Below are 19,672 nucleotides of genomic sequence, written 5' to 3' on the forward strand. Positions count from 1 at the left end.
CTTCACCACAGACCCTAGAGACATAAAAGGATAAAAACATTAAAGACATTTTATTCTTTCAGTTTTATGGAGGTATATTTTTCATACGATAACAGTGGCATCTTATAGAGGAATAGTGTAGACGCTATGCCAGCAAATCTAAAAACTGTGATGGAGAAATTCCTCAAAGAATACTAACGCTCCTTCCAGAAAATAAATATATATCCCTATACATGTTTTTAAAGTTAAGTTTGTTAAAATCATCCCATGAAGAAAACTTCAGCCCCAGACAGTGTCACAGCTGAACTCTGCCAGATCCTTAGGGAGGAAAGGCCAGCTCCACAGGCACTCACAGGGAACAGGAGGGGCCTCCCTCTGCCTCTCCCTTCCTCTCTGCCATCAATAAAAACATTTATAATTTTAAAAACGAGGGAGCCCTTCCCCACTCATTGTGCACTGTCAGCACCCCAGACTCTGAAATGAGATGGCGACAGCATAAGCAGAGCCTGCTGCCAGCGACACCTCTCCCTGACACAGAGCCGAGGTCTGTGGGGGAGAGCAGCGTGCCCGAGGCTCCCGGTGGAGAGGGCCGGACAGGAGGTCTCGCCGTCTTCCCGCCCCCATCAGTCTTACCGCCTGTTATAAGAATGTGATGGTCATAAGGACACTCTAATGTACGAAATAACTGCTGTGTGAAATGTTTGCTGTAAGGAAACCCCAATACTCTGTGACTTCCAAAATTAACGAGCACCCCACTATCTTGATGTAAAAGCTCTGCGTCCACGCTGAAACCGGCTTGGCTCAGTGGATAGAGCATCGGCCTGTGGACTGAAGGGTCCCGGGTTCAATTCCGGTCAAGGGCATGTACCTTGGTTGTGGGCACATCCCCAGTAGGGGGTGTGCAAAAGGCATTGATGATTGATGGTTCTCTCTCATCGATGTTTCTAACTATCCCTCACTCTTCCTCTGTAAAAAATAAATAAATAAAAATCAATAAAATATATTAAAAAAATGTGTGTGTGTGTGTGTGTGTGTGTATATATATATATATATATATATATATATATTATTTTTTTTTTTTTTAAAAGCTCTGTGCCCTTCAAGTGTAAACACCCTGCTCCCAGCGTGAGGTACACCGTCTGGCCCACACTGATAAGGACACAGCTGGTGACCGCGGTCTGTATAACCTGGGACTGTCTTCGGTTGTGGCCTCCTGCCCGAGGAGAGGAGGAGTCCACGTTGCTCCGAGAGACAAGCCCCTGACTGCTGCTGTGTGAGCCTGAACCACCTGTGGCGCCTGCCTGTCTGTTTTCATCGGCCGTCCTTCCGTGTGCACCGGGTGGCCTTTGCCGGAGCCCGGGACCCACTAGGAATCAGTGTGTGTGGTTGTATACTAACTGTCTGTGTGTCATGTGTTCCAGTTCGGCTCAGCTGTCTAGACACTGAAGCACTAGGGGTTAGGCCGTGATCGATGACTGCTGGTCACCTGCGCTTGTCCCACTGAGTCTAGACAGATAATCAATTAATTGGGGCTTAACTGGGACAATGCCCCTACGCATCAGAGCAGCAATGGGCCTTGGGCGGAGCCCTTCCTGCCGGGCGGACGCTGTGCTGGGCTCATCCCCGTGTGGGAATGTCTCGCCTCTTCCAGCTCAATGGGCAGGACGTCCTGCATCAGCGTGTGCCCCAGGGCACCGGGCCAGCCCCGGGGTCTGTGCTGGCGGGGGTGGGGGCTGCCGCTGCAGTACAGGAGGGTGCACGTCTGCCGAGGCAGGAGTCAGCTGCCGGGGGCCTCCTGGCTTTGGGGGAGCAGATCTGGGGACGGCTGTCCCTCCTCGGCGGGGGTAAGGCTTGGCCCTGCCCTGCGTTCCTGTGGGAGAAGTATTGTCCTCTTCCTGGTGAAAGGCAACAGGGGCTGCTGGCCTGACAGGACCAAGTGGGACTTAGCTCAGGAGTGCAGGCGGTCTAGCATGGACACTCGGGGAGGGTGACTCACAGGAACAGTCTGAAAAGGAAGCACAGCAGATACAGCAATAACAAAGTCTTGCCCGGCTGGTGGGGCTCAGGGATTGAGCTCTGACCACGAAGCAAGAGGTCAAGGTGTGATCCCCAGGAGAAGTGCAGGAGGCAGCTGGTCAATGATATTCTCTCTCTCTGTTTCTCTTTCTCCCTCCCTTCCTCCCTCTCCCTCCCTTCCTCCCTCTCCCTCCCTTCCTCCCTCTCCCTCCCTTTCTCCCTCTCTCTCTCCCCGTCTCCCTTTTTCTCTGAAATCAATAAAAAATATTTTTTCAAAAGAGTGTACCTAAAAAAAGAAAAGAAAGCCACGCAAAGCACCCATTGGTCAGGACTCAGGCCCCTGACTACAGTCGGTACCTAGTCACTCTGGGGAGCTCAAGCCGAGATCTCACACGCGAAAGGCGGGCACGGGTGAGGGTGGGGCGACGGAGCGGCTGCAGACAGAACAGCACGGGCGGCGGACCAGGGGGGCGGCGGTCGGGGACAGTGTCCAGGGGAGGGTGGGGCGGGCACTGGCAGAGAGAGGCCGGACCCGGAGAACGGCTGCAGCCCTGCCCAGTGTCCCTGCGCCCGGAGCGAGCGGATCCGCAGCCCGGGAGGAACGGCTGCTTCCTCCGCTCCGCGGCGCCGGCGGAGAACCCGGTCGCCCTGGAAACCAAGCAGTCCCGGGAGCCGGCTCCCGGAAGCTCCACCCGCGCGTGGCGCACGCCTCACCCCGGCCTTCATCCCCCACCTTCGGCGCGGGGCTCAGAGCCCGGCCCGGCCCGGCAAGTCCCCCCGCGGGCGCGCTCCACGCCCCGCAGGCCCCGCTGCCAACCCGGCGAACCGGCCCCGGCGCGATGGTGTCGGGGGAGGTGGGCGCGGCCGGGCTCCCGGCGCCGCGGACGCCCCGCACGGAGGGTCCCCGCGGCAGCCCTGCGCGTGGGAGCGGACGGCGGCGAGCGCTCGGAGCGCCCCGCACCCCCTCCCGCAGCTCCCGCCCCCCGGACCGCGCTCAGCCCGCGGTGAGTCACGGCTCCCGGCCTCCGGCTGCAGCGGGGGCCTCGCAGGCCCGCTGCCGCCCGCGGTCCCTCCGGAGCCGGGGAGGCTGCACCCCTGACCGCTTTCAGGAAGAGCCTGGGGCGCCCTGAGGGCCCGGGACCCCGCGCCCGCCCCTCCTCTCCCCCGCGGGCACCTGCACCTCGTCCCTCCAGCCCGGAGCCGCCTTCCGATGAATTAACGCACAGTCCCTGCGTCCGGGCTCCCCGAGGCTCTGCCTGGGGCTTCGCCTCCACTCGCCCCTTCATCCCCCGCACGCCAGCCGCCCCCCATCCGGCCCCCGCCCCCGGACTCCCGCTAGTCCCCCTGGCACCGGCCCCTCCCTCCGCCAGACCCGCCCCTCCCTCCCGCACTCGGCCCCCGCCCCGAGCCGCCGCCCCCGCCGGCCTCCCGGGTCCTGGCGCCGCGCGCCGGGGGCCGCGGAGAGCCGGAGCCCCGCCGCCAGGAGCGCAGCCGCAGCAGCTCGGGAGGCGGGAGAGGCGGGGGTGGGGCCTGGGGCTCCCGGAGAGCCCGGGGCTGGAGGGTGGCCCTGCCCCAGCGGCCGAGGGCGCCCACACCCGGAGGGACGGGGGGAGACGCGTGGGGGCCCCTCTGCTCTGGGAGCCGGCCGAGGGGCGTCCCCGGGGCGGCGGGAGCCGGGGGCGCGGGGAGCGCGGCGCCCTGGGCGGGGCGCCGCGGGCCGGGGAGGGGGCGCGCTCCCGGCGGGTCTCCGCGCCGCCCGGGTTCCCGGCGCGGGGCGGCGGCGGCGGCGACGGGAGGCAGAGGATGCGGGCTCCGGCGGCGGCGGCGGCGGCGCGGGCCCGGGAGGACGCGGGAGGATGAGGCGGAGGCCGGCGGTCCGGCCGCGCGGCGCCGGGAGGAGGCGCAGGCGGCGGGGGCGGCGGCGGGCGGCGGCGGGCGCGCGGGGCGCGGGCCGGGCCGGGCGCGGAGGATGAAGTGGAGCGTCCGCGGGGCCTGCGCCGCGCTCGCCGCCTGCCTCCTGCTCGCCTGCGCGCTCAGCGCCGCCGCCGTCGGCCTCCAGTGCTTCGCGCTGGGCTCGGAGCTCCGCGGGGAGCCGTTCCGCCTCGGCGCGGCCGCCGGCGCCTTCTACTCGGGGCTGCTGCTGGCCGCCGGCCTCTCGCTGCTCGGCGCCGCCCGGCTCTGCTGCGGGCCGCGCGCCGCGCCTCCCGCGGGGCCGGGCCCGGGGCTCGGGGCGCCCGCCCGCACGGCAGGCGCTCCGGAGGCCGCGCCGGGCGCCGCCGCCGAGCCCGAGGGCCCGGGCACCGGCCAGAACCTGCTCCTGCTCGGCGCCCTGGTCTTCATGCTCGGGGTCCTGAGCGCCTTCGCGGGCGCCGTGATCGACGGCGACGCCGTGTCCCTCGTGGAGCGCAAGTACTCCCACTACTGCCTGCCCCCGCGCGCGCCCCGCCGGCCCGGCCCCGGCCCCGGCCCCGGCCCCGGCCCCCGGCCCCGCGCCCGGCCCGGCCCCCGGCGCGCCACGCGCCCGCGCCACGCCCGCCAAGTGCCGGCAGCTCAAGGACTACCAGCGCGGCCTGGTGCTCTCCACCGTCTTCAACGCGCTCGAGTGCCTGCTGGGCCTGCTCAGCCTGCTGCTGGCCAAGGCCTGCCGGGCGGCGCGGGCCCGGCGCGGGCGGCGGGGAGGCCGGGTGCGGGCGCGGCCCCGCGGCGGCTCGGGGCTCCGTGCACAGCCGCCCCCTCCCTGGGCGCGGAGGGCCCGGCGCGTCCGGCGGCTGCAGCAGCATCGCCCGAGCGAGGCTTCCATCCTGGCCCCGGAGGACGCGGACGCGGACGCGGCCGCGCCCGGGGACTGCGCGGGCTTCGCGGCGCGCCACGCCGTCTCCTACATCCACTTGGGAGTCATCCGCGCGTCGGACGAGGCGGGCGTGGAGGTGTGCTGCGGCGGGCACCCGTCCGTGGAGCTGCCTGGCTACGCGCCCTCGGACCCGGACCTCGACGCCTCCTACCCCTACTGCTGCCGGCCGCCCCGCGAGGCGGCGCGCCCCTGGGAGCCGAGCCGCGCCTGCTGAGCCCGGACGCGGATGGACGGACGGACACGCGAGGGTCGCGGGGCCGGCGGGGGCCGAGCCGGGCCGGCTGCGGGGCCGCCCTCCGAGTCTCCCCGCCCGCGCCACGAGACTGGCCCCGAGAGTTACGTGTCTGTGTCTGGGAGATTTCTCTTCTGGCCCGGGTCTGTTCGTACCGGATTCCATTTAAAGTTTACAACAGTGTTTGGGGTGCGCTCGCCCCGCCGCACTTCTCTTGGCCAGTCCCTTGCTGGGGCGCGGCCCCAGGCCCGGCGCGCGCTCCGTGAGGAGGACACGGACACTTCCGGAACGAAAGACGACGGGATGCACCGCCGGCAACACTTTGTACACGGATGTGCCTGCTTTTGTCAAAACTTTCTTACTGTAAAGCTCCAGAAATGGTGACAATGTTTGGTACATTTATTGCAATTTGAAATTGGCGAGTTCCTTTATTAAATGAATTGCTATGTCGTTGGAGTTAGATGTCTATGCACAGATTGGGGGGGGGGGGGGGTAGAATGGCTGAGCTTGCCAGAGGTAAATCCCGCAGCTCTCGGGTGGACTCACCCAGCCTCCTTCTGGAGCGAGCGTTCCATGTGGGCCCGGGGCCCCAAACATTTCTCTTCTTGGAAACTGGTGATGAGGTTTCTGCTGCAAAGTCGAGCTTATTTATGATAAATGCATATGAATTTCCAACCCTATTTAGGGAAAACCACAGGCCTAGCTTCTCTGGCAAAGGCTATTTTCCTATGGGTGAATTTGGTCATTATACCCTTCCACTTAAATGTACCCTCCGCGGTGATGTGAAGGTCACAGGTGTAAATCGTTAGGAGGTCTGTTGGCACACATGGTGTGAAACGCGTTCCACGCGGCGCTGCGCGGCGGGGCGGGGCGGGGCGGGGCGTGACCCCCGCCCAGTGGGCTGGCCGGGAGCCAGTCGGCTCAGGGTTCAGGGAAAAGGTAAGCCGGGCCGGAGCTGAGGTGTCAGGCGGGTGTGCGCTGGCCCTGAAGGAGAGCCCCACTCTTACCAAAGGGTTTGACCTCCTGCCAAATGAGGTGGGGGCACCCCAGGGTGAAGGTCACCTCTGCCAGAGAAAGGGGAAAGCAGCATGCCCCGTACTGACGTCTGGGATCCACCTCATTGTGGAAAAGTGCCCAGGTTTGGGAATGGAGGTGCTTCCCAGCACAGGGTGAGACCTCTCCTCAGCTACCCGGTGCCCCACCCTAAGCCCAGATCCCCTGGATCCTGCCCACCCAGGCCCCTGCCTGGCCGGGCTGCCCAGCTGCAGCGGACGCTGGCAGGGAGGTGTGGAGGCCCCTCACCATCCGGCGAGATGGCCCATCAACCCGACCTCGGGGACTAAAACTTACCCGGTCAGAGAGACAACGAGCCGACGTCCTCTGAAAATGAGAGTCATCCACATCCGGGTCCTCGGCTCTCACCCAGAGGCTTCTTCAGACACGTGTCCAAATGGGCCTCTGGGTACAGCCAGGCTGAGGGCATGGCCCCTCTCGGTCCCCACACCAGCAGCCCCCGGCCATCAACCCAAGGCAGCAAAAGCGACTTCGACACACTTCCTGTCTGCCCAAGTCTGGCCAACCAGGCCCTGCCAGCAGTTCCCACTTCCTGAGTCGGGCTGCGCCTGTGCCCCATTCCAAGCCCCCGGGTGCCACGGCTTCAGGGACAGCTCAGAGCTGCAGAGCAAGGTGGTCCGGCTGATGTGGCCTAGGACGGCAGACCTCAGGCCCTCATTTTACTCGATGGGTGTGATTTACCTGTTGGGTGCCTTATATGTCAACACCAGGGGCCTCCCTGAGGTTCCAGACTTTCTGGAGATGGAACAGAGGCAGCACTGGCCCAGGCCCAGGCCCAGCAGCGCCCTCCTGTGGGCGTCTGGCTGGGCAGCAGGGAGCGTCTGGGTCACATAGAAGTGAACTTCAAGGCAACAAACACCAGGTGACATTTTTAAAGTTGCAGATGTTCCTAACTTCATGGATACTCTTAGCCCCACTCAAGACGTGCGACACAGGCTTTATTTTTTAAAGTTTATACAGGAAATGAAACTCCAAATACCCCTCAGCCGAAGATCTAAGACCAACCTCGGGGAACAAGCGTGGTCCGGAAGCTCTGAGTTTCCTGTACTCGGGATCAGCTTCCTGGTGTGGGCTTGATGCCCCGACGCCCACGCCCCTCCCCACGGCTACGCCCCATAGCTGCACCCCTCCCCTCACACTGTCCACACTTCCTGCTTTTGAAGTGTCCGTTGTGAAGAAGTGACTGGGAGACAGGGTGGTTCTGGGGCCGTCCTAGGAGCGGTTTTCTCGTGGCCCTGGAGGCCACCCCAGGAATGCAGGTCACAGCGAAGCAAGATTAAACATATCTTAGAGTGTTGTTACATGGCGTGATGCTGAGAGCATAGGTGGTGGTTTTATTTTTTTGCTAGTTTTTGTTTTTGTGAATACTCATCAAAGGATACTTTTCCATGGATTTTTAGAGAGAGTGGAAAAGAGAGGAAAAGACAGGAACATGGATGTGAGAGAAACACATCCACTGGCTGCCTCCCGCAGGTGCCCCAGCAGGGCCTGCACAGGGAGGAGCCTGCCACCAGGCATGTGCCCTTGACCAGAATCGGACCGGGACCCTTTGGACTGCAGGCTGACGCTCTATCCGCAAAGCCAAACCTGCCAGGGCTAAATGCTGCTTTTTTAAGAGGACAGTTAAGATCACACGTGATGTGGTTACTATGCCAGCAGGCTCGCTGCAGACAGGCGCCTCAGGCCTTGGGCTTCCACGTGTCCCTTCTCAGAGCAGCTGTGCCCTGCGGCATGAGTCTGAGCCACACAACTGGTGTTCTGACTGGGATGCAATCAAACAACCCATTACGTTAAAAACCAGTCACATGGTGTTTGTGGTGGAGATCGAGCTGCTGGTGATTAAATATTTTATTTAGTGCCACGACCCAGCACACTCCAATATGCACACACAGTACATACACCCAAGCACACGTGGGTATCCTCATGAGCCCCCATGTGTGTGTATGCACAGAAGAGCACACATGCACATGGGAGTGCATGCAACTATAAAATCAAACAGTGCACGTGCGTGCATGTGTGCACAGCACACACATTGCACACGTGTGCCCATAGGCATACACACATGCACTGCCACCTGGGCATGTCTAAGGCCAGGCCAGCAGCACTGCCTAGAGTACCCAGGGTCTCGGGGAATCTGAGGGGAATGGCCTGGCTGTGGACCACACCCCGGCACAAACACCAGAATGTGCGCTTAGGGAGCATGACACTGAGGGCGGCTGGTGGGTGCTGAGCTGCAGGTTGGCCCACACTGGGTCACAGGAAGGTGGGGCAGGTCCGCTGGTTCACCTTCCAGATGATCTGACGTCTTGGCCTAATTTGCTACTTTTCAGTGCAGTGATTGACAGGAACAAAATGCCGGCAAAAGGGAAGGAAGTTAACATAGGACACACATGTCAAACACAAGGCCCGCGGGCCAAATCCGGCCCGCCAGGCCTTGCAATGTGGCCCGCACCGCACTGTCATCACTGCACTCCGCTGCGTTCCATCACAATGACGCGTGGTGACATAGGAGGCTTGTGATCTCGCCGGCCGCCTCGCCGGCCGCTGTACTTGCTATCTATTACGCATGCGCATAGATAACAAGTCACGGAGATTCAGGAGGCGTGACCTATAGTCCGGCATCTGATGTGGTTGTGCGGGTGGCAGAGCAGAGGAGAGAGTGAGTGTGCGGGCATAAAAAATACACAGCAGAAGCTGCCAGTTCCTGGCATAAAGTGCAGGCATAAAAATCGCAACAGAATCTGCTATCTGTACCCAGCCAGGCATTTATTGACTGACTTTTTTTTTCTCCACTCCATCTGCCAAATCAAGCTATCCCTGTGCAGTTTTCAACTTTTTCCTTCTAACGCAGATTTCCAATAAACTACATCTTTTACTGCCAATATTGATCCCAAAATGTCCAGGAAAAGAAAAGTTGACGGTGAAGGCAGACAATTTAATGACAAATGGGAAAATGAATACATGTTTGTGCTTAGAGAGGGCAAACCAGTGTGTATATTGTGTTATGAGACAGTGTCGGTGATGAAAGAGTACAATATACGTCGTCATTTTGACACCAAACATAATGTTAAGCATGGCAAATATACTTTGGAAGAAAAGCATAAAATTGTTGAAGAACTAAAAGGCAAACTACAATCACAGCAGCAAATGTTTACAAAGGCTACAACGAAAAATGATGCTGCAGTGAAAGCAAGCTTTATAGTGGCTGGAGAAATTGCCTGTACTTCAAGGTGTTTTTCAGAGGGTGCCTTTTTGAAGCAATGCATGCTAAAAGTGTGTGAGCAAGTATGCCCAGACCAGATACAGAGTTTTCAAAATGTCAGTTTGTCAAGAAACACCATTGCAGATAGAGTTCAGGAACTCTCAGGAAATCTATCATCACAGCTGGCCGAACAGGCATGCAGTTATCTCGCTTTTTCACTTGCTATCGATGAAAGCACAGACAACACTGATACAGTGCAGCTGTCCATCTTTATACGTGCTACGAAGACCGACCTCTCTGTCACTGAGGAACTTTTGGAAGTAGCTGCCATGCATGGGACGACGACTGGTAGAGATATATTTGAGGCTGTGGAGAAATCTATAAATAATTTTAAATTACCCTGGGAAAAGTTGGTGGGGCTAACTACCGAAGGCGCACCTTCAATGTGCGGAGAAAAGAAAGGCTTGGTTGGACTAATGAAGGAAAGAATGCAAAAAAGTCACTGCCACACACCCTTGATTACTTATCATTGCATTATCCACCAAGAGGCTATGTGTGGAAAAGTTCTGGACATGAATGACATAATGACCACAGTCATGAAAACTATTAACTTTATACGGGCACATGGCCTGAATCATCGCCAGTTCCAGCAATTTTTACAGGAGGTGGGTGCAGAGCATGGAGACGTGCCATACCACACAGAAGTAAGATGGCTGAGCAAGAGCGCAGTCCTCAAAAGATTTTTTGAGCTCAGAGAACAAATTGCTCTTTTCATGGAAAGTAAAGGAAAGCCCTTGCCTGAACTGTCGGATCCCGCCTGGCTATGTGATTTTGCTATGATGTGTGACATATGCGAGCATCTCGCCCAACTGAATCTGAAGCTGCAGGGACGCAAACAAGTCATCACAAAGATGTCTGACATGATCACAGCATTCCAGCGTAAACTTCAACTATGGAAGTCCCAACTGGAACAGGACAATCTTGCCCACTTTCCCGTTTGTTTGAGTATCTCAACCACTATTTCTGGTACTTTTCCTTGCAGTCGGCTGGCTACCAAAGTTGGCCGTTTACTAAGTGAATTTGAGCGGCGCTTCTCTGACTTTAGAACACAGCACTCAGGCTTTGACATCTTTGCCAATCCTTTTACAGTTGATGTCAACAATGTGCCCCATCACCTTCAGATGGAGATAATCGAGCTTCAGTCTGACAGTGGCCTGAAATCAAGGTTTCAGGATGTTGAAATTGAGGACTTCTACCCTCTACTGCCCCTGACTCAATGCCAGAGATCCGACTTCATGCTGCCCATATTCTATCCATGTTTGGGAGCACCTATCTTTGTGAACAGATGTTTTCAATAATGAATCTGAACAAAAACAAGCACAGATCACGCATTACCAATGACAACCTCCATGCTGTTTTGCGGGTTGCTACAGCCCAAGAAATAAAACCGAACATTGACTCATTGATCCGGGGAAAACGGTGTCAGACATCTAGCCAGAAAACAAAACAATGAGCATTTTAGGTACATTCCAATATTACTGTTTTGCTTGATACCAATATTACTGTTTTGCTTGATAGCATGTGAGTTGGTTAACAGCACTGTTAAGGAAAAGATTGTTCCACTCATTTTAAATTCACATTTCTGGTTAACATTGTCAGTTTATGACTGTTCAGTAAACTATTCGGCCCGCGATTTAGGCTGGATTTTAGATTTTGGCCCCTTCTCTGATTGAGTTCGACACCCCTGACATAGGAAAACAGTGTGCAGGTTTCATGTCCCCAGTCTGAACGCTCCTCGCGACTCCCAGCTGTCGGAGGAAGTGGACCGCACCCTCAGGGAGCTGTGTTTACAACAGTTTTCTAAAAATCTCTGCGGTCAGTGGGGTCTACTCACAGCGTGAGTTTGCCACTGTAGGTGCCCCGATCCTCAGCAGGATGTCTGTCTTTTATCCACCTGGGAGTTTATCTGTTTATAATGTGATCTCACTTTATCTTCTGTTATATGTATGTATGTGTGTTCATCTGTTATCTATCCATACACATCCATCATCTATCCATCATCCACCATCAATCATCTACCCTTTACCTTATCCATCTCCTTTGTCATTTTTCCTTCCTTGTATGGAGAGCTAATTTCTCTAGCACCCCTTCTGTTTTATCATGGTAACCCCATTATCTCAGTGCTTTGTGACATCTATTAGTATTGAGCTGTTTGTGACGTATCTCACATAACGATATTCTACATTCACACAATTTTCCTTCTTTGTTCTGTTCTTCCTGTTGACCCACACGTCTTACTTCACCGAAGGGCTGTCCGGGGCATGTACCCTGTGCATTTCCGGTAAGACTGCCACAGCCGCGCAGAACTCACACGACGCAGACTGGCCTGGCCTTGGGCATTCGCTCATTCATTCGAGTAGAATACCATTTTGACAAATGTGAGTCCTTCCATCTCTGGATAGATCTCTCTTCACTTATTGAGGTGTTCTTTTATGTTTTTCAATAAAGTTATACTAATACATATTTATATATAAATCTAACCAATACTGCATCTGATTTAAAAGTCAGTAATGGTTTTGTTTTCCCCTCTGACTCTGTATTTCCACCCCTTCCTTTGCTAGGAACCTGCCTGCAGCTGCACACAGTGTCCAGGGCTCTGTGAATGGCACACGGGGCCGAGAGATGCGGGTCATGCGTCTATAGCAGCTTTATTCATAATTGCCAAAACTTGGAAGTAAACAAGATGGTGCTCACTAGATTCTGTGTGTCCACCAGACAATGGAATATTAATAGTATTCAGCACTCAAAGGAAATGAGCGATCAAGCCACGAAAAGACTTGGGAACCTTAGATGCATGTTGCCCAGGGGAAGAACCCATCTGAAGGACTACATGTGGTGGGATTCCAGATATGTGACATTCAGGGAAAAGAAAAACTATAGGGTGTCCCCCCAAATGTATACACACACACTGAATAGTTATAAAGGCAGTGCTTGCCGAAACCGGTTTGGCTCAGTGGATGGAGCATTGGTCTGCAGACTGAAAGGTCCCAGGTTCGATTCCGGTCAAGGGCATGTACACTGGCTGAGGGCACATCCCCAGTGGGGGGTGTTCAGGAGACAGCTGATCGATGTCTCTCTCTCATCGATGTTTCTGGCTCTCTATCCCTCTCCCTTCCTCTCTGTAAAAAAATCAATAAAATATATATTTTTTAAAAATTAAAAAAATAAAGGCAGTGCTTATTAAAATACATTTCATTTTCCAAATGGAGCTACCAGCTGTTAAAGTGTGCATACATTTAAACAGCAAATAAGAAGAAAATAATAAAAAAACAAAGAGAGATAAAAACCACTCTCCTAAAAACATTTGAAAGGCAAGGGGGGAAATCCAGACAGAGAAAACTAAGGAAGAAAAGAGGGAGGGCTAAGGAGGAAGGGACCAGGGAGGGCAAGCTGGGTGTAAGGGAGGAAGGGGTCTGGGCCAGACCACCAGCAAGCGCACGATGCAGACTCCGCTGCCCAGAACCCACAGCGGACACTTCCCGGTGCTGTGGGAACACACCAGAGCACGCCGACGGCCAGGGCCAATGAGGCTGTGGAAATCTCTATCAAAGTGTTCAAGGCTAAGAGGCTACACCCAGGCACACGGTGGTATGGCAATCTCAGGCAAACCTGCTATAACCCGGATGGCTGCTGCCACTGCTTGGCGGAGCCTTTTGTCTAAACAGCATTAAAGTGTGTCATTGAGGCTGTGTGCTTAGATCAGCTGCTGAGAGGCGATGGGCCCAGGGGCAGCTCCCCGGCGGCTCAGACAACGGCTGTGGGTTCAGAGGCTGCTGCTGCTGCTGTGGGAATGGGGTCCTGTCACCTGGCTGGCATGCAGCTGCCTGCTGTATGGAGAACTGCTTTGTCTAATGGGTCCTGTGAGCGGTGGCTACATGGCCACTCGCTCCTACAGTCAAGACTCTCTTATAGATTCACAGCTTGTCACGGCTTCCCTGTCTGCCACTGAGAGTCCCAGAAGGCCAGAATAGGGCAGGATCAGAATCTACTTGGATCAGTTGGCAGGATGGCGCAGTGAGTGCTGTCATCAACAGCACAGCGAGCAGGGTCCAAGTAGGAAGCTGCTCTGACAACTGGCACTGTGAGTAGAACTTAGAAATAAATACTCTAAGAAGGAGATCTTGCTCTGACAGATGCAAAGTTCAGAAAGTCCACATCCACGAGTCCTCTCTGAAAAGATTCAAAACAGAGGAAAGAAAATAGAGAGTAAGTGGCATGGGAAGGCTGGGGGCGAGCTGTGTGCCCTTTGTCACAGAATCAAATCCAGGCCACTGTGTCGATCCCCGCAGGAAATCGGCGTCATAAATTGTGACGATAATCCAGTAAAAGAAGTTGTAAGTGGGGGAAGGGGAAAAGGGGGTGTGATACTTCTGTTATGTTTTATAGCAAGGAGTCCAGGGATATGGACTAAAGTAGGAAGGAGTTTATTTTTTAAATGAATATTTAAAATACATATATATATATTCTTAAAAATATCTTGATTATCATATATTTGTCCTCATCCCCCCATTCCCATCTCAAACTCCTCCCCACATATGCCCCCAACCCCCTGTTGTCCATGACCACTGGTCAGGCTTATATGTATGCATACAAGTCCCTTGGTTGATTTCTCCCCCTTTTCCCCACCCTCCCCTGCCTTCCCTCTGAGGTTTGACAGTCTGATTAGACTGTCAAAAACATTTTTTTTTGGAGGACCCAAGATGGCTGCACAGGTAAACACCTAACCACAGCCACACACAACAATTTCAATGGAATACAACTAAAATATAAAATGGACATTGCCCAGAGCTACAGGAAGTCGACTGACTGAAAATTCTACAACAAGAAGGAAAGAGAAAACCAGAAGGAAAATCAGAGGAGCTGTAAAAGCCTAAGGTACGGAGACATGCTGCGCGCGCGCAGAGAAGACGTAGCTGGAGAGAAGGGGGAGGCTGAGCACCTGGCTGACGTTCCCTAGTGGGAATGAAATAAAAGCTCCGAACTGGATTGAACCCCAGTCCAACAGCGCTGAACCCCAGTTCTAGGCCAGACCCTGGGGACCCAGGCTCAAACAGAGGGAGATGGGGCTGTGAGGCAGAATCCCAGGGGAGTGGTGAAAAGCAGAGTCCCCAGAGTCGCGCCCATTGTGCACAGAGGACGGACTGTTGACTCTGATGCTAGACTGCCCTGGTGGGAAGGAGACAAAGGCTACAGGCTGGGAGGAGCGCGATGAAGAGTGGGAGCCACCACCGGGCACCGGCAAGGAGCAGGGTGACAGGGCCCCCGGGGGGAGGTGCCGCTGGGCCCTGGACTGCTGATCGCTGGCCACAGAGCCTAGGCCGGGGGCTGCTTCCTGGTGGGGCAGACCCCGGCAACAGGCTGAAGCTGCGCAGGAGGCTGCGGAGAACAAAGGGGCGCCGCAGGCCAGCCTGCTGAGCTTCTAGGACGAGGAGGAAGAAACCAAAGAAGTTTTCAATGTGAAGAAATCAAGTTATAGCAAAAAGATAGTAAAATTACTTAAGAATACAAAAAAGATCTTGAAAAATCGAAGATTAAGACAGAACTCAACTCAGCAGCCAACACTGCAACATAAATGAGTTAAAAAAAAAAGACAATGTTGGAGCGGCGGCCAGGCCCAGAGTGGCCAGGCCCAGGGCAGTAGCAGCCGGGCCCGGAGCAGCAGCAGCCGGACCCGGAGCAGCAGCAGCCAGGCCCAGAGCAGCCAGGCCGGGAGCGGCTGGGCCCGGAGCAGCCGAGCCCAGAGCAGCAGCAGCCAGGCCCAGAGCAGCCAGGCCGGGAGCAGCTGGGCCCGGAGCAGCCGAGCCCAGAGCAGCAGCAGCCAGGCACGGAGAAGCCAGGCCAGGAGCGGCCAGGCCCGGAGCGGCTGGGTCCTAAACAGCCAGGTTGGGAGCAGCCAGGCCTGGAACAGCAGTAGCCAGGCCGGGAGCGGCCGGGCCCGGAGCGGCCAGGCCCAGAGCGTCTAGGTCGGGAGCAGCCAGGCCTGGAACAGCAGTAGCCAGGCTGGGAGCGGCCAGGCCCGGAGCAGCCAGGCCCGGAGTGGCCAGGCCCGGAGCAGCCGGGTTGGGAGCAGCCAGGCCTGGAACAGCAGGAGCCAGGCCGGGAGCAGCCGGGCCCGGAGCGGCCAGGCCCAGAGCATCTAGGTCGGGAGCAGCCAGGCCCGGAACATCCGGCCTTGGAGCAGCAGCGGCCAGGCCCAGAGCAGCCAGGCCCGGAGCAGCCGGGTTGGGAGCAGCCAGGCCCGGAGTGGCCAGGCCCGGAGCAGCCAGGCCAGGAGTGGCCAGGCCCGGAGCAGCCGGGTTGGGAGCAGCCAGGCCTGGAACAGCAGTAGCCAGGCTGGGAGCGGCCAGGCCTGGAGCAGCCAGGTCAGGAGCAGCTAGGCCTGGAGCAGCACCATCCAGACCCGGAGTGGCAGCAACCGGGCCCCAAGCAGCAGCGGCCAGACCCAGAGCAGCTGGCTGTGGAGCGGCCTGGAGCAACAGAGGCCAGGCCCAGAGTAGCGGGCCAGAACAGCTTGCTCCTCACCTGCCCATGCCCCAGGGCTGCTTCTCAGACATGGCTGGAAACTTTTGGGGGAACTTGAGGGTCTGCTGAATCAAGTGATTGTTACGCCCAGACTTAGTGATCCCCAAGGACCACCAGGGAGCCGAGTCCGATGCAATAAACAAAAGAGCCTTTTCCATGCTAGCATGAGCTCTGTCCCACTCACGCCAGCAGCATGGCGGAAGAGAGTGAATTTCGCCCAGTCCAGGGGTTTTACTCTGGTCGGTGGTGATGTCACTGCCTTGGCTAACCCTGATTGGTTGGGTAAGGGCTAGGGTTCAATTACAGAATGGAGGATAACTCCGCCCTGCCCTCTCAGTGATGAAGGCTTAGATCTGGATGTGTTGAGTTAGTATAGCGCTGGGGTGTTCATCTGTGAGTGCCTTGTGTGAGGCCTGGAAAGGTTGGTTGATCTATTTGGAAGTGTCTTTTGTGTGAAGTGTATCCTTGGGCATGTGGAGGTATTATTGACTTGAGAAAATGCTAAGTAATTGATTTACTACCTGAAAAATTTAAAGTTCTGAAAGTTTAAGGTCTCTTGCCAAAAAGAGGTTTTAAAGCTAACACCTTAATTTTAGTGGAGAAAGGGAAAGACAAGCCCTTCCCAACCAGAACAGGTAATCCAATTCCAGCCAGCAGCTATCTTTAAGCAATGTGTTCATTTACATTTGAATGGCTACGCCTTTTTGATAGCCTAAGGGCAAGTTTACATGTAAACAAGTTTGCTTCTCAGTTCCCAGGGCAAAAAAAACAAGGTTTAAAATTATTAGATTTAAAAATTTATTTTTTTTAATATATTTTATTGATTTTGTACAGAGAGGAAGAGAGAGAGATAGAAAGCTAGAAACATCGATGAGAGAGAGTCATCGATCAGCTGCCTCCTGCACACCCCCTACAGGGGATATGCCTGCAACCAAGGTACATGCCCTTGACCGGAATCGAACCCGGGTCCCTTCAGTCCCCAAGCCGACGCTCTATCCATTGAGCCAAACCGGTCTCGGCTAAAATTTATTCTTAAAAATATAAAAGTTTATTAATTAAAAACAAACAAGGAAATTAAAAAACCTGATGAACAATATTAACTGTTGATTATAATAGAATCAGAGATACGGGAGGGGAGTGGACTGACAATTCTTGGGGGAAAAGGGGAGTGGTTGATGCGGGAAGAGACTGAACATAAACTGTGCACCTATGGATGAGGACAATGGGGGGTGGGGAAAGGGCAGAGGGTGGGGTGGGAACCTGGTGGAGTGGGGAAGAAATGAGGAACCTTTGTAATAATATGAACAATAAAGATTGATTAAAAAAATTTTTTTTTCTTAAGTTTTTAGGAATATTTTATGAACTTCTTGTAAGAAGGAACAGTTATCCAAAGTTCAGCACTTTCTCTTTTTCTGTTAAATTCAGAAAAATTACATGAAATGCTCTGGATTAAAAATAGCAATAGAGTGAAGCCTGCTGGACAAATCGCCCCCGAGAAAGTTTCCTGAGTGTCCGTGACTGCTGCTTCTGGGTAATAAGAGTTAAAAATACTTTCTTGCCCTAACAGGTGTGGCTCAGTGGATAGAGCGTCGGCCTGAGGACTAAAGGGGCCCACGCTCTATCCACTGGTCAGGCTTGACCTTGATTCTGGTCAAGGCCACATGCCCGAGTTGCATGCTCAATCCCAGTAGGGGGAGTGCAGGAGGCAGCTGATCAACAATTTTCATCCCTGTTTTTCCTTCTCCCCTCCTCAATGAAATCAATAAAAATGTATTTTTTTAAATGCAGTATTTTTTTATTCTTTTATTTTTTTTTCATTTTCATTTTGTTTTAAAATGCAGTATTTTTATTGAGCATTTACGATTAAAAAATTACAAGTGATATCAAGTCGTTATTTCTTTTATTTTTATTATTTTATTTTTATAGTTATATTTTAAAAACTGGTATGTTACTTCCATATGAAAAATAAGCTTCTGTTCAAATAAACTGTTACATGAGATGTGTCTGAACTGTATTCTGGACAATATTATATTCTACTACCCTGGGCCATATAACACACCAACCATTAATCTTAACATAAACCAGCTTAAATTTAAACTTTTGTTTCTATGAGCTCTTTTAGGCTAGGAGAGAATCAGATGGAACTTAATATTGATGAAAATTTCAAGCTTATGAGTCACCAACTTACTAATTTATAAAGGGCAGGCCTAATCAGAGAGAAATGAATTTATCATCCCACTAATAAACATTTTGGTGGCATACTTTCTCTGCATGAAATTTTCATCAGATACCATTTAGTGAATAACAGATAAAAGATTCACTTAACAGCAGTTTAATCCACTTCTCTCACTGGTTTCCATTTGCTTCAAATGCTAAAATAATCTCAAAAAGCATTGACTAATCTTTTGAATGAATAAATTTGAAGACAAAACAATAACAACAACAACAACAAAAAAACAATAGCAACTACTATGCACAGTTATGTTAAGAGTTTCAGACAAAAGGGCTGTTTACCAAATTGAAAACTATTCTTCGTCTGTGCAGGCATCCATTCATGTTTAGAGCTGAAAACATCAAACACATCTCCAGTCTAGCTCCCTCTTTGCCAAAACATCAGGCTCTGACTTCCAGGTGCCCACTTCCACAGACGTGGTTCCTCTATGACATATCTACTGTAGCTTATTTACGACAAACAAAGCAATAATGATAATAAAAAATCCACAGGGTTCTCATCCATAGTATTTTTTAAAAAGCACATACACTATTAAAAACATTTCTTTCTGAAGAGAAATAAACAAAGAAATTAAAAATGCACAACAAAAGTCAGATGTGCAAGGTCTACACAGTAATACTGCTGGCTCCGCAGGAGGTGCCCCTCTGTGCACCCAACGTGGGCCAAGCACAGGAGGCCGTTAATTTAAACATCACTCAGCACAGGCAACACTGTCCTCACCAGCCCGTGTCATCGCTCCCCACAAAGCCAGAAACCAAGGCATGTCTAACTGTGCTGTTTGAGACAAGTATCTGCACTCTGCATGTCCTCTGGGAACAGATCTAAATGGAAAAAACTCAGTGCTCAGAGAAAGCTCTTCTACTGCCCTCTGAATGGACTTTTAGCTAATTAGTCTGTGGACAATATTTTCTATTGAAGTTTCATAGATTCAAGAATGAAATACGATAAAAAAAAAAAGTACGTTTTCTAAGAATACAAATGCAAGCGATTTTATGTGAGACCCAAAGTTACAGAGCCTGGTAGAAGGTATCAGACAGAGGCGTTCTTACTCTGGGCCAGTGCTAAAACCTATCACGCCTCATGAGTTTATAACATCCGACATAGCCTTTGTTCAAACACCATTTTTTGTTAAAACTCTAGAACATGTGTCAAACACAAGGCCCGCAGGCCAAATCCATCCCGCCAGGCCTTGCAATGTGGCCCGCACCGCGCTGTCATCACTGCACTCTGCTGCGTTTCCATCACAATGACAGTTTATGACTGTTCAGTAAACCATTCGGCCCACGATTTAGGCTGGATTTTAGATTTTGGCCCCTTCTCTGATTGAGTTCGACACCCCTACAAGGCATCTTATCTTCAATCTTATTGTTATTTTTTTTAGCAAGTCAACATTTATTTTGGATATTAAATGCATTACTGCATGGAAGAGCCCTCATAAAACTACTTGGTCAACTACTGATTTCATGGCAGGGGTCTATACATAATAGTAAGTTTTCAGGAAAA

The 19,672-nt window shown here is 53.6% G+C and overlaps 1 protein-coding gene across 1 annotated transcript; it reads left to right on the forward strand.

Annotated features, from left to right (window-relative positions):
* The first annotated feature begins 3,722 nt into the window (after positions 1 to 3,722).
* TMEM271 (transmembrane protein 271) lies at positions 3,723 to 5,534 on the forward strand. Its single transcript, XM_036417036.2, is given in 2 exon segments — positions 3,723 to 4,437; positions 4,439 to 5,534. Coding segments are annotated over 2 exon segments (1,095 nt in total). The 5' UTR covers positions 3,723 to 3,964; the 3' UTR covers positions 5,061 to 5,534.
* Positions 5,535 to 19,672: the final 14,138 nt, after the last annotated feature.

Source organism: Pipistrellus kuhlii, unplaced genomic scaffold (assembly GCF_014108245.1).
Source record: "Pipistrellus kuhlii isolate mPipKuh1 unplaced genomic scaffold, mPipKuh1.p scaffold_m20_p_58, whole genome shotgun sequence".
In the NCBI taxonomy this organism is placed as follows: domain Eukaryota; kingdom Metazoa; phylum Chordata; class Mammalia; order Chiroptera; family Vespertilionidae; genus Pipistrellus; species Pipistrellus kuhlii.